The sequence below is a fragment of the Pogona vitticeps genome, chromosome 3 (assembly GCF_051106095.1).
Source record: "Pogona vitticeps strain Pit_001003342236 chromosome 3, PviZW2.1, whole genome shotgun sequence".
Taxonomy (NCBI): Eukaryota; Metazoa; Chordata; class Lepidosauria; order Squamata; family Agamidae; genus Pogona; species Pogona vitticeps.
In genome coordinates, this window is record NC_135785.1 from 45,389,743 (window position 1) to 45,404,144 (window position 14,402).

The 14,402-nt window shown below is 40.0% G+C and overlaps 1 protein-coding gene across 8 annotated transcripts in view; it reads left to right on the forward strand.

Moving 5' to 3' along the window:
- EPHB1 (EPH receptor B1) overlaps window positions 1–11,939 on the forward strand; it is a 436,605-nt gene extending 424,666 nt beyond the window's left edge. For all 8 annotated transcript variants that reach the window (XM_078389291.1, XM_020786358.3, XM_078389288.1 and 5 more), the window contains one exon: window positions 11,521–11,939. Coding sequence is in view for 3 of the 8 variants with exons in the window: in XM_078389288.1 (XP_078245414.1) it covers window positions 11,521–11,848 (328 nt within the window). In the remaining 5 variants the exon portion in view is untranslated. The remainder of the gene's footprint in view (window positions 1–11,520) is intronic.
- The last annotated feature ends 2,463 nt before the right edge of the window (window positions 11,940–14,402 follow it).

The window sequence follows — 14,402 nt, forward strand, 5'->3', positions numbered from 1 at the left end:
GTGCATACATGTCTTGAAAAGCTTGTGCCACCTTAGAAATCTTAAATGTGTTGAGATGATTATTTTTTACAAAATGCAACAAGAATAATTTCCCAAGTCCTTTCATCATGTCTATGGTTGATTACTGTTATGTCTCACAGACTCTCCAAATATTAAAAAATCTGAAGTACCAGGAACTCATCAGATTTAGAGTAGCTGTTGACTTATTGAAAATTGTTTGAGAGGTGAAGGAGAAAATCTGGTTACTATACCAATCCTTAAGGATCTGTCATTCATTGCTACCTTCTTTAGTAATCCTATACAGATTACTATCACAGCAAATGCCTATTAATGAGATGTAAGGATTTGTGATTTGCCACAGAAAATAATGGAACTTCTGCCTGCTGATTTTCCCCATAAGTTTTTCTCCATTTGCTCCCCTGCGCTAAATGGCCAACTAACAGGTGGCCATCCAACCTCTGCATATATTATTTGCTGTATAGCTTTATTTTAGAAACTGGTCCTTGCAATCTTTCAAGGTCCTCTGAAGAGATCTATGTAAACTCTGAATTTTGTACAGCCTTAGATTGCACAAAGTCTGCTCCCATGCAACTTGTGTGCATGTATGGTCAAATGCAGAAGACACAATCTCTGTGTGGAGAGTAGAGTCAGGGCTTGTCGCTAAAATTCAGATGCACCCTTTCCAGTTCATTTAGTGTACTTGGATCATGTCTTGACTATAGTCATCTACCCTTCCTGTGTGGTGCTAGCCACTCCATAGGAAGGATTCAAAATATCATGCAGCCATCTACCCTAAGTTCTTTGGGCAGGATACTATTTGCTCCTTTGAGAAAACTGGTTCAGACAATGATCCATTTTGCAAGCAACTGCACAGTGTCCAAGTTTGCACAAAGAGGTTTTGATGAATACCTCCTTGTGCAACCCATCTACCAAGTAGATGCTCAGCTGTTCCTAGAACTTCACATTTTGTTTGCTGCCATAGCAAAAACAGGAGAGGAGACTGGACCCCCATCCAGGCTTATGATCCATACTACAATTTCCTTTGTGTCCAGTATGTGTCCTTATATCTATTGCTCTGCACCCACTTTCAAGTGCTTCAGGAAATTAACAAGCTTTGTCTCATACATACCTGGTAGGGGAGCAGTGCTAATAGTGTATGTTAACTCCTAATTATGTCATGGCTTCTCTTCAGAGAACCAAAGCCCATTTTCAGTTAATTGTGGCTGTCAAATTTTCCTCCCTGTTAAGCATGAAACTGCAGTCTGTTGACAACTGGGATTCCCCAGGGAGACGGCATTGTTAGGGCAACTCGCCTGGGAGTGCTTGTGTGCACTGTTAGTAGAAAGCTGCTTTTCCCTTGCCTTCTCTCCATAGCCCTTCAGCTTACCTATCCTTCTTTACTATTCTCCCATATTTGTAGTCTGTTCTCAGATCTGAGCTGCCTGTATTTCCATCCTTTCAGTGTAATTTACTGGAGCATAGAAGCCACATTGACTTTACGTTGGAACTGGGTGACATAACATCTGTGCACCATTCTGCAAATCTCCTTCTGCTACCTTGGGTTTGATTCTGAGGATGCTGTGTTGCTTAAATATTACACAATGTGTTAACAACACTTTGTACTTTTGCTGGGCCATTTAATCTAAAATACATCTCTGTAATGTGGTTTTATCGCTATTAACTATATTGCACTCTCTCCAAGACCAGTGCTATTCAGGCTGCAGATCTCAGCTCAATGTAAAATTACTATGTCTGACTCCTTCCACTACTGGTAGTTAACAAAGAATATTTTAGTGAATTCAAGGGTTTCTTCTCAAATATGCATAAAGATGTATTTGTTAGTTTTATGAGCACATGTAAAAGAACATAGGGGATAGGTCACTTTCCATAAATGCCTGCTTTCCCCCACCCTCTCCCAATCTTGTCCACTTAATCCTCCCCCTCCCTACTCCTGCTTGCCATCTGTGCCACCCTTCCTTCCCTCCACCTTATAGAGAGTCTTTTTCTAGCCATTCCTGTTGCATTCAAATATGCCATTGTGTCCTCTAATCTCTAAACAAATTCTTTCAACTTCTTCTCTCTTCAGTAGGGGTGGAAAGAATATCCATTGAATCCCTTACTTTTCTATGAGATTTCTCACCAATCCCCTCCCCATGGCAGTGCAACAAAGAGTTATTTTCCCCCAACAAGGTTTCTGTAGTTTAATCATCCTCAATAACAACAACAACATCTTAGAACTGCACAGCTGAAAGGGACCCTATGGATCGTGTGCAGTCCCTGTCAGAGAGCCACAGTGGGGAATTACACTCCCAATCATGGCCTCCACAGCCAGATTTGCCTTTGAGAAGCAAAGTATGCACACACGCACACACACAGAGACACACATTTCATTTTTACCAGTGAACACAAGATTGTAGCAGTTCTTTTTTTCTCACATGTAAGTATGAGACAAGCAATAATTTATATCTCTGTTCTCCAACCACAATCCCCTTTCCATCTTACCCTTTATCCTCAAAGGGTAAGATGAAACTGGCTGTCTCATCTTCAGTGAAAGTGCCCTCCCCCGAGCCACCCATGGTCTTTGTACTACTGTATCCAAAATCCTCCCTCTTAGCCTAGCAGGATCTCTTTGTGACCTCTTGTTGTTCTCCTTTTCTTCTCTGTTTCTTGGTGACATTATGTGCTGTAACTTTCAGTACTCCCTACCAGCTTAATGAGACCTAGCTGTGCTTCTGCATTCCAAAACTTTCACCCACTGTCCAGTCCTACATCTTCAAATGACCATATCTTTTCCCATCAGGATGCTCCAGTCCTTGTCCCAAATTCAGCACAACCAAGCCCAAACTTCATATGTTGCTCTCCAAGCTCTTTTGTCCTCATGACATATTTTGTAATGGGTAACAATCCATTGTAGTGATCAAGGAGTAAGCCTTGGCTTTACCTCTCTCTCTAGCCATTTTCTCTACAAATTCATCTATGGCACTGTCATGCCATTCTGGAACCCGCCAGTCACTTCTGGTTCTTGAAAGAGCCATTTTTGGTCTAAAACAGGCTTCGGGAGAGGGCTCGATAATAATGGCAGATCACATCCCCTTTCATGAGCCTTCTGGAGGTATTTGACATGGGGGTGGGGTGGGGATTTGGGACATCGTGGTATCCTGAGTGGTGGTCCATGGACTGCACTTCAGCTACCATTACACTTCTCCATCCCTAGCCCTTTGCCATTGCCATGATGGCTTTAGCTGATGGAATAATAGTTCCAAAACATCTGGAATGCCTATCCCTTCTATATATGAATAACTGAATGTAAGTCACTTTAGGGAATGTAAGTCACTTTAGGGAGGCAGTTCTGCATATGGATACTATTATGCATGGGAGGGAAGGGGGTCATGTTCTTTCCCTTTATACTATGTGGCCTTGGCTTTGTAACAGTATTCTACCGGTCAGTGCTTGTCACTGCACAGAGAAAACCTCAAGATATGTATACACAAAGGTGGGCAACTATAGCCTTCACAATATATTGTTGTAAGCCGCCCAGAGACCTTTGGGTAGAGTGGGCAGCATATAAGTTAAATAAATAAATAAATAAATAAATAAATAAATAAATAAATAAATAAATGAATGAATAAATTTTTGGGATTGCAACTCCCCTAATATGTGTCTACTCACTATGCTGACTAGGTCTGCTGGGAGTTATAGCTCCTCCCCCCCAATATAGAGGGCCATAGTTGCCTATTTTGTCACTAGTTGTCCTAGTGACAGACAGACAATTAATAGTTCATTGGGTTTCAGTCCCGTGCATACATATTTACATACAGTCCCATTGGATATCTGTAGCTATAATCTATATTTATGGATATATGTGGCTATAATCTATATTTATGGATATCCGTGGCTATAATCTATATCTGTGAACAGTAGCCAACCTTTTCCAGTGCTGATTTCTTGTTCTGCATTATGCTGTTTGGTTTCCACCATCTATTCTTACCCTCCCTCTAGTGAATTCAGATTACTAAATAAAAGTTTCATTACTACCTAGGTTTGCAAAAATGATTTGATTCCAAAAGATGATGAATTTTAACAGAAGCAAAATGTCAAGCACAGCAGGGACATTTTAAAGCTTCAGTAACTTAGGATAGTGGAACACAAGCCTCAGTATAATTGTGTTGGCAGCCCCTACTTATCAGGAGCTAGGCAAGGAGACGCAGCGGTCAATTGCTGTGCTATTTAATGTGGTGGCTTTACGTTTCCAAGGTGCAATTGTATATTAAAAGCCTCCTTGCCCCCCTGACGTGGCTAAATAATGGGATTTTGCTGCTGGGCTGCACTTCTCTGTTACAGCATGGGTACCTGCCATTCCCTGAACTGCTCTTTTCAGGAATGAATAGTTACTAGCTTCCACTAAAAATGGATGTTATTTCTAGGGATGAATGAATCTTTAAATGTTGGTTTCTTTTGACTTTCTCATTTTTGCAGTCTTACGTTAGTTTCATCTGGTGTTGCAGGATTGGCCATTCTTAAGCAGTCTGAACAAATTTTTGTATATAGTTTTGTGTCCTTTTTTCTGACATAATACATTACTGTATACATCTTTGCCTAACATACATATTTCTGCATGCTGTTTTCCCTGATGTAATGCATTTTTTCACAGCACACACTTTTTATGCCTGTCTCTAATTTCTAACCTTTTATGCCTATCTTTGTTGCACTGAAAAATTCCAAACAATATGAACAGCCATGTTTCAGTTTCCAACTAAAGAAATATTAATTTGTTCACATGACATTACAAAATGAACTTCTTTCCCCTCCCATTTCCTTTCTAACTTAAAGAGATAGCCTTCCTCACTGCAGTGGTCCCTTTACATAGGCCAGCTACCTGACTTTTACTCTAATTCTTCTCTGAGAAAGCTGCATTTTACTGCGTTAGACTACTGTTCCAAAGAGTACAGCCACTGCTGTAGACATGAGGATAGCTCTCCAGAACTTCAGACTAGAGACCTCTCCACCCTGTAGATACCACAGATTCAGTTTGGAAGATAAACCTTCTATGTGCAGTATATGCACTCTGTGAATGAGTTATGGACTTTCTGTAGGGCTAGTAGCTGTGGTGGGACGTGGTGGCGCTGCGGGCTAAACTGCAGAAGCCTGTGCTGCAGGATCAGAAGACCAGCAGTCATAAGATCGAATCCATGCAACAGAGTGAGCTCCCATCACTTTGTCCCACCTCCTCGCCAACCTAGCAGTTTGAAAGCATTTAAATGCGAGTAGATAAATAGGTACCATCTCAGTGGGAAGGTAAAAATGGCGTTCCCTAGTCACGCTGGCCAAATGACAATGGAAACTGTCTTCGGACAGGCGCTGGCTCTATGGCTTGAAAAGCGGGATGAGCCCTGTCCCCTAGAGTTGGACACAACTGCACTAAAAATATCAAGGGGAACCTTTACCTTTACCTTTAGTAGCTGATGAAATACAGGTCAGACATTCAAATGGCATCTGTTCCTACAAAAAAGTAGACAGAGACACCTATGACATTGATCACTGTAAATCTTTATGCATGGGAACATGAATGCTGATAGACTAGAGGCCTAGTCAGTCATTATCTACACAAATACTATCAAGACACCAGTCCCTTTCCTCTCCATCAGAACTTTCTTCATGCAGAGAGCATTATATCTGCAGAGAAATAGTCTTGGAAAATCATGGTGCTTGCTTTCATATAGAGCCTACTGAAAAACAGGACTTTTTCTTCTTTAGACACATCACTCTCCACATGGAAAAGCCAGTATTGGGGAGGGCAGTGTACTATATAGCTATGTAAAAGTATATGGTGTACTATATCTCTTTGTAGAAGTTTCTAACCTCAGGTGCCATTTTTCAGTTGATCTGGAAGACCTGAATTGTAGCAACCTGATTCACATCAGTTGTAGTGTGAATAAGATAAAGACTGAAATTAGAAATAGGCATGAATCAGAAAAATTGTGATTAATTTTGATTCTTGATTCATCAAGGTCAATGAATCACAAATTACAAATTTACAATTTTTTCTGACAAATCGACAAATTGAATTGTCAAATTTATTTTTTTACTCTAAAACACTATGGAATGGCCCCCCAAAATGTAGAGACACCAAATTGGCAGAGAAGCTTCCTCTGACTCTTCTCTACAAGCCCTGCAAGTTGTGTGAAGTTTGGTTTTCCAACTTCTAGGTTATATACCCACAAGGAGGGCTCACTCAGGAAAGTCTCCCCCCAGGCACCCAGAGACACCAAAATCACAAAGTAACTTGTATTGACTCTCCTCTACAATCTGTCCATGTTTGCTGAAGATTGGTTTCCAGACATCCAAGTTATACACACGCAAAGTGGGTTACCCAGGAAAGTGCCGTTTGAGCAGCTGGGTTGGGGAAAACCAGTCTTCACCAAATTTGGAGGGACTGTAAAGGAGAGGCATGGGAAGTTTCTCTGTTATTTTTGAGTCTCTGGGTGTCTAGGGGGAACTTTCCTGGGGGCCCTCTTTGTGCGTGTATAACTCAGACATCTGAAACCCAACCTTCACCAAACTTGGAGGGATTGTAGAGGAAGGTCAGTGGATGCTTGCTTGTATTTTTGGTGTCTCTAATTTCCTTGGGGGCCATTTTATAGCCAAACTATTTATTTTGTATTCGCGAAGGCTTTCACGGCCAGGATCTAATGGTTGTTGTGGGTTTTCGGGCTATTTGGCCATGTTCTGAAGGTTGTTCTTCCTAACGTTTCACCAGTCTCTGTGGCCAGCATTTTCAGAGGGCAGCACTCTGTGCTCTGTTGTAGTTGGTTTATTTGTTTGTTTGTTTATACCCCGCCCATCTAGACCAATGGTCTACTTTGGGTAGCATTACAAAATTTAAAAACAATAGAAACAATAAACATGCAAAACTCCAAGATGTACAAATGTAAATATTAAGATACAGCAGGAGGGAAAGCCTGCCTAAATAGCCAAACAAATCTACAAATCAAAAATGCTAAAAAAATCCATTGATTTGTACAAATATGAATTGATGAATTAGCAATTTTTGAATAAATGATGGTGGTTAATGCATGCATAATTCAAATCATGCAAGTCATTGCAGCAAATCATCACTAACAAGACATCAGTTGCATTACGATGCATGCACCTTGTGTGCAATTAGGCATGTGCCTTATAATGCAACTAGTACCAACAGGATTCTGACTACAGTGAACTAAATGTGAACATTCCAGGTAATTTTATGCATTTTAGTTGTGTCTTACCATCCTTCTGCTACCTAAAAGTTAGAGGGACAGAAGGGGACGCCTTAACTGCAAGCGTTATGTAACACTGCAAAGATGGTAGGAATTCTAGACAAGATAGAAGCCTAAACAGTAGTAGTAGTAGTAGTAGTAGTAGTAGTAGTAGTAGTAGTAGTAGTAGTAGTAGTAGTAGTAGTAGTAGTAGAAGAAGAAGAAGAAGAAGAAGAAGAAGAAGAAGAAGAAGAAGAAGAAGAAGAAGAAGAAGAAGAAGAAGAATTTATTTTGTCGTCACAGACCTAATAGAAAATAGTGCAACATTGTGTAATGTGGCTTCTGAGTAGTGGAGAAATTATAAATATTTCCACTTCGGAAAATATGATTGACAATGCATGTGACTTCAGATCTGCCAAGGAGTGTTTACTAGTTTCAGTCACTGTTTGTAGAAGGATGGAATATACATTTAACCTCAAAAGATGAGTTAGCATATATCTACTCCACATGGATACAGCAGTTTGATGCAGCTTTAACTGCCATTGTTGCATCCTATGAAATCCTGGGATCAGTTGTTTGTTGAGGCACTTAGAATTCTCTGTTCAGGGGTTCTCTGGCAGAGAATTATGATACCTTACCAAAGTACAAATCCAAGGATTCCATAATATGGAGCAGTTGCATTTAAAGTTGTGTCAAACTGCTATATGTAGTTTAGACACATTCTTTAGCTCACATCTGCACCACTTTTGGCTCACCCAAACACAGCTTCTCTGCCCTAGTTTATGGTCTGTCCTTAACCACAGATTAGGTTCTCTCTGACCATGTCTTGTTTTGTCCCTATAATCATACAAGTAGCAAAAAATAAAATAAAAAATAAAATAAAAAGCTCTGGTGAAATGCTAGACAAGGCTGGGGCACTGCCTTTAGGTTGGTGGGTCATATATCGGGCAGGATTGTTCTCACTAGTCTTTGCACAGCCCATAATTTTGCCGTACATGTCTTTTTTTGAATTGTGTTTTTGGCATTCTTCCATACCTATATAATGAGAAAGCAAAGGCTATGCCTCAAGAGTTTCCAAGCCATGTGAACTTGGTGTTTGCATTTCATGAAGTATTTTTCCCCTTAAGCCTCACCATGAGCTTGAAATTGAGTGGTAAGTAGAAATGAAGGCTATGCAGAGCTTTTGGTAGAATGCAGGCAGTTTGAGCCATTTGTGGGAGAATTTCAAAGAAGAAGGAGGCAACCTTTGGATAGGGGTTATTACAGCTGCAACATTAAGCAAGCCCTGTTTTATTAAAGTTATGGTTCATGCTGGCATTAGGGCAATAGAGGTGTCAATTCTCCTGTTATTAACTCAACTGCCTAGGGGCATAGATTTCAGCAAACATATCCAAGAGCTGGAGCTAATCTCTACTACAGAGTGGAGGCCAGGGGTAATTACCTCAGTCTAGTGTAAGACCAGAGGAGGGGCAGCCAAGCAAAAATATAGCATTTCCAAGGAGAAAGGGGAAAGGACAAAGAAATTGTGACAAAAAGTACTGTATCTGCCTTTCCACATTCCCCAGGAATGAAGTATTTTTAAAAAAATCAATATAGCCAAGGGACAGGTATGTTGCTACTGCAATATTATGTAGCCTTTACAAATTACTCTAATAGCACAATCATGGAGAAGTCATATAGAGCAGGTGAAGATGACTAACGGAGCATCATTGCTTCATTCAGGTATAATGGATAATAAAGCAGAGACTAGGGAAAGGGTTAGATTAATGCAGAGAGCCACTGTCAAGGAATGCTCATTTTTCCTATGTGGGAAATTAGGGCTTGGTGCCAGTTCTCAGTGTACCAGCTAAGATAGTAGCATGATGTCAAGCTAATGAAAGAGGTGTCAGGATGACAGGTTAGAAACTGTTTCAAAGTGAGATTTGACAAATGTTTTCAGGGCATTTGGATTACGAATTATTTTGAATCTCTACTGGCCCCTCATAAGAATTAATGTTCAAGTTGTCCATTCAAAATGGAAAAAAAAACTAGACAAAAATAGAGGAGGTATGTATAAATTAGGGATGTGAATCCTCACTTCTTGCCAAGGAACCACAAAATTATTCTCCTTACCTTTCAAAAGGATGAAGTATTATGTACCACTCTCAGAAACAGATGAGAATGGGTGTGAAGTAAACAAAACTCCACAAATTAAGCAAATAACATTTCCATGACAGTTGCACAAAATACTGCGGCTAATTTGTTGCATGGAATTTTAATAATCAGAAGCACTAGAGGAGCTTTTCAGATCTTTTTAACCAATCTGCTGTTGCTCTGTTTGGGTGCTTTGCTTCTTAAAAGGAAAAGAAGCTGGTTTTGCATAGAAACAGTTTGCACAAGTTACAAAGACCTTGAGGAAGATAAAATAGTGCTCTTGTCTTACTCTTGCCTGGAGGGGTGGAATTTTGTGTGGCTTGAAAATTTTTCAGCATGGTGTTTAATTGAGTAGAAATAACTTTTAAGGTGAGTGGTAGGAAGAATTTCCATCTCAAGCATAGATGACAAGATACAGAATAGGAGGTCATTAAAATTTGAAGAATTAAAACATGTGCGTGCATGCACACATTGTTCCACTGATATGCATATAAATTAATGGTGGTGCATCCAGATCAAAGCTCTTGCTAGAGAGCTTCCTAAAGAATCAAACCATTGCAGGAATTGGAGATTATGTCTGATTAAACTATTAGAATACTCACAGGTATTTGCATAGAGGTTAGTGATACTGGAAAAAAAATATTCCAATAAGTAGCTGTAGTTCTACAGTAAGTTACATTGAGAAAACCATGAGCTCCTGAAACTGTGACGGTCTCTTCAGAATGTATAAAAACTGAGTCTACATAAAGAACATCTTGTTGTGCTAATAGCCATTTCTAGAACTAGACCTGCCACCTAAACAAGGAAATCTCAGTTGATTTATCATCTATGTTTAATTGATTCATTAATCAATTCAATCTGCATGCATTTGCATATGAATAAAGTCATTGTTCTGGAAAATAAATACTTTCTCTTTTGGATACATATGTATATGTAGCAGTAGACATCGCCTTAGGGGTAAACTACACATTGCATTAAATATGTAGCATGGAGCTCTATAAATTTTCTGTTTCTTCAAAAATCAGCCAAGAGGGGGTAGTTAATTCCACGCTAGAATTGCAATATATGGAGAAAAGAAATTCAATCTTTTCCTCTTCTGCCATGACTGTGATGGGAAAGCCACTCCCTACCACATGACAAAAAGGAACAGTGAAAATATTCCATTCAACTTACATTTATTTTTAAGTAAACAAGATCCTTACAGAGAACTGCATGTAGTCTGGCCATTGGGAGAGGCATTTCTTCCTAGATGTGAGAAAAGGGGCTGTGCCTCTTCTAAAATGATGCATGCCATCTTCTGTTTTTACAAATCCATTTTTTAAAAAAAGAATAATTAGTATTTCCAAAATTGCAATGTTTTAAAGTCTACAGTGTTTTGGTCTGTGCTGTTGTGGGTGGTAATGTTCATTTCGAAGAGTGTAAACAGAGCACCAGTCTTAGAGCAAGAGATCTAATGGTTCCAGCGGGAAGAAACTGTGCTGGGGAAGCAGGAAAACCATGTGTACACTCACCTGGAGAAAGAGCAGGAAACGCCCCTCCTTCCTTCCTACCACACCTCTTGCCAGCAGGAGCTTGATAAGCTTCAGAAATGCTGTCACACTCTGAACTTGGAGCACTCCACTTCAACTCTAAGGACATCCCTGTTAACTGAAGGGGTCAATCAATGAAAAAGTTGCTGCCTCACCCAGAGCAACTCAACTCATTCCCCTTCTTCTAAAAAGGGTGTGTAATAGCAATGATATGGAAGTATTGTTAAAGACTTAAGCTGAAAAGCACACAATATCAAAGAGCATGTGGTGATGTGGGAATGGAGGTGCACCGTAATCCCCATGTCCTCAAACTGCCTGGAAGTCATGTCAACCTTTGTGTATTCAGCATGAAGCTTTCTATAGGTGCCAGGTGTGCTTCCAACTTTACTATGACTGGCAGCCTTCACACTGAACACTTGAAGCCTGCATGACTCCTTGTGGGGTGGAAACATGGCAGTGGGGCATGAGTGTAGGCTTCCATTCCCCACAACTCTTTGAGGCTTATGCACTTTTAGGGTTAACAAAGCCATTCACTTTCAGGCTATTAAATATGTACCATTTAAAAAAACAAACTTAATGTACTTTCTGCTTGTGTGTTTGTGTGTGTGTGTTTTCTCATTCAGGGACACTATTGTGTCACTATCCAGAAGGACATGGAACAAGACTGATCCTGACCATCACTCTTACCACTGCAACCCCCTCCTCCTTTTCCACTGGCAAGGTAGCCGTGCCCTGCAGATGAGTTGTGATCTCCTGGGGATGATGTCAGGCTCTTGTGTCATCCAGGACATGCTGTGTCTTGATGAGCAGAGGCAACAGGAGGCAACTGCCATCGCATGCGCTGTCCCAGCCCAGGGAGGCCCTGCCGTGTACATAGCCGATGAGATGTCTGTAAAGGATTGCACCCTCTTGTACATGCCCTCCTCCCCCTTTCCCTTTCGAACTTGTTGATTGTGTCAAAATTGTCAGAGTTTGTAATAGTAACTTTCAGAAAATATTGTACTAAAAAGAAAATTGCACTCAATAAAAATTATGAAATAACCATGATGATTTTTTTAATTGATAGTAGTGGAGGTGGAAGAAAGCTATCAAAGGGGAATAGTTCCAAATTATAAAAACAGGGTATGAAGTATATTTGCATCAGCCTGCATTCTTAACATGTAAGGACATTAACATATTTTTCCATAAGGGTAATTTCCCTATTAAGTATTTTGAATTTGGTTAAAGATACTCAAGCATAAATTACTTGTCAATATGAAGAGTATATGCATTTTTTAAAAAGTATTCTGATTAAAAACATATGACATGGTGTAGTTTTTACTTTCATCTGGGTGAAATAGCCTGAATTTTGCATATCATTGAATATTGTGTTTTGAAAGAACAGGGAGATACACCTTGGAGACATATGGACAGATAGATACACACATCCCCAGTATGTGAATCACCATGATGCTCAAAAGATATTTGGCCCCAAAAAACACTGTACACCAAATTTATGTAAGGGGTCAAATAAAGAAGCAGAGATGAAGTTACAAAACACTACAGCCTAAATATAAGAGGGACGAGTTTTGGCAGATATCTCTGGCTACATGAGAGGAGGTAACTTGCCATTTCATCCTATGCATGTTTAGATGGAAATAACAACTTCTATTGAACTTCAGTGGGAACCTTTTCCCAAGCAGGTGTGGATAGGATTGCAGTTTTTGTTACGTAATACTGGTTACAGATGTTAGGAAAGTGTGAAGAGAAGAGGAGAAGGGGATGACAGAGGATGATATGGTTGGAGAGTGTCATCGAAGCTACCAACATGAATTTGACCCAACTCCTGGAGGCAGTAGAAGACAGGAGGGCCTGGCGTGCTCTGGTCCATGGGGTCACGAAGAGTCGGACACGACTAAACGACTAAACAACAACAACAACTGGTTATGTGTGAAATTACATTTTTAACATTACAGGGTTAATCCCTCCTGTGAGACTATGTTGGCAGAATTACAGGGGCAGGGGGAAGAAAAGGGCAAGGAGGAGAGAGAGCAAGAAAATCTTGTGTCACTTGAAAAAGTAACAGATTTGTTGCAGTGTGAGCTTTCATGGATTACAATTCATTTTTTCAGACAGGGATTAGAAATTCATATCGTCTGTATTTATATGTCCCTCCATAACTAGGTGAGGGTCTGGATAATAGACAAAGTGACAGAGGCTCGTTAACAAAGGAATAGGACTATCAGACTGTTAATTATTTGAATCCGTAGGCTCTTGCCCGTGTGATAAGTTGTATGACAGGTATACTTGGCTATCAAAGAAATGCTAAGCTTTGTGTCTGGGACAGGAGTCAGAGTCTGTCAAGTGAGATAACTATCTATAAGATATTAGAGAAAGCTGGATTATTGATATATGTAGTATGCTAAAGACCTGATATCAATCTAAACCCTTAGAAATACACTGGTACTTGTTTATGTAATGAATCTCTGCTATCTCCTCGTTTTCTTCTGTAATTCCTTTTTTCTAAAATAACTGCTCTGAGATCCATAATGGAGCATCCAATGAGGGTGATGTGTTCTGAAACTTGTTTCTCTGTGTTGCCATTCCTGATGTCAGATATATTTCCATTTCTTTCTTTTGTTCAGAGATTGTGCTATTTGTCCTACATAGAAAGTACTGGGGCAAAGCTGGAAGAAGACACCATAAATCACATTAAGAGAAGGAATAAGTAAATCAGTCCTTGATATATTGGTTGGCATAGTTCAGGCTCTTGATTATGCTGCCAGTGTAAATAAAGGGACAGGTCTGTGACAGGGTCTTAAACTTGAGCAAAGATATCCACATAGTGTGTTGTGTTGCCTGTTGTGTGTTAGTAGTTATTTAAGCTAAGTGTATGGAGAGTTGTATCTGCAGGAAAGTACAGATTGGCATTCCCAAACCCTATGAGAGGGACTTGTTGTCAGAGTGGGCCACAGGTCATTGATGACCCATCTTAGTGGTCTCAACTGGCAGCTGTAGATGACTACGAATTGTGTCCTGTTGCTCATTCTATTGGTCTTCCTTTTAGTCAGTTGTTCCTTGGTACTAGTCTGGCTCTGTCAGTTTGTTTTTGCACCATGTTGAGTGGGTATTGTTCTTTAAGAAATACCTCCTCTTAACTCCATGGGTGTTGAATCTTTGTCCTGCAGTTCTGAGCAAATCCAGTCATATCAGAGAGCTTGGCTATAGACAAAAGACTAAGTGGTACATTCTGGGTGGAAGCTGGAGGACCATAAATATGTGTAATGATCAGCAAGTTTCCAATATAGCACAGTGTTTATATGTTCCTTTTGTAGTTGCATCATGGTATCCAGAAAGTGTTTTTGTTATATGGGTTGGTCAAGACTCAGCTTAATGGAAGGATGAAAGTTATTGGTGTCCTGGTGGAATCTCTCTAGTGATTCCTTGCCAAGAGTCCAGAAGATGAAGAATGCATTGAAAAATCCAGGAAAGGTCCCTGGATACAAGAACTAAGTGTTGTTCTAGG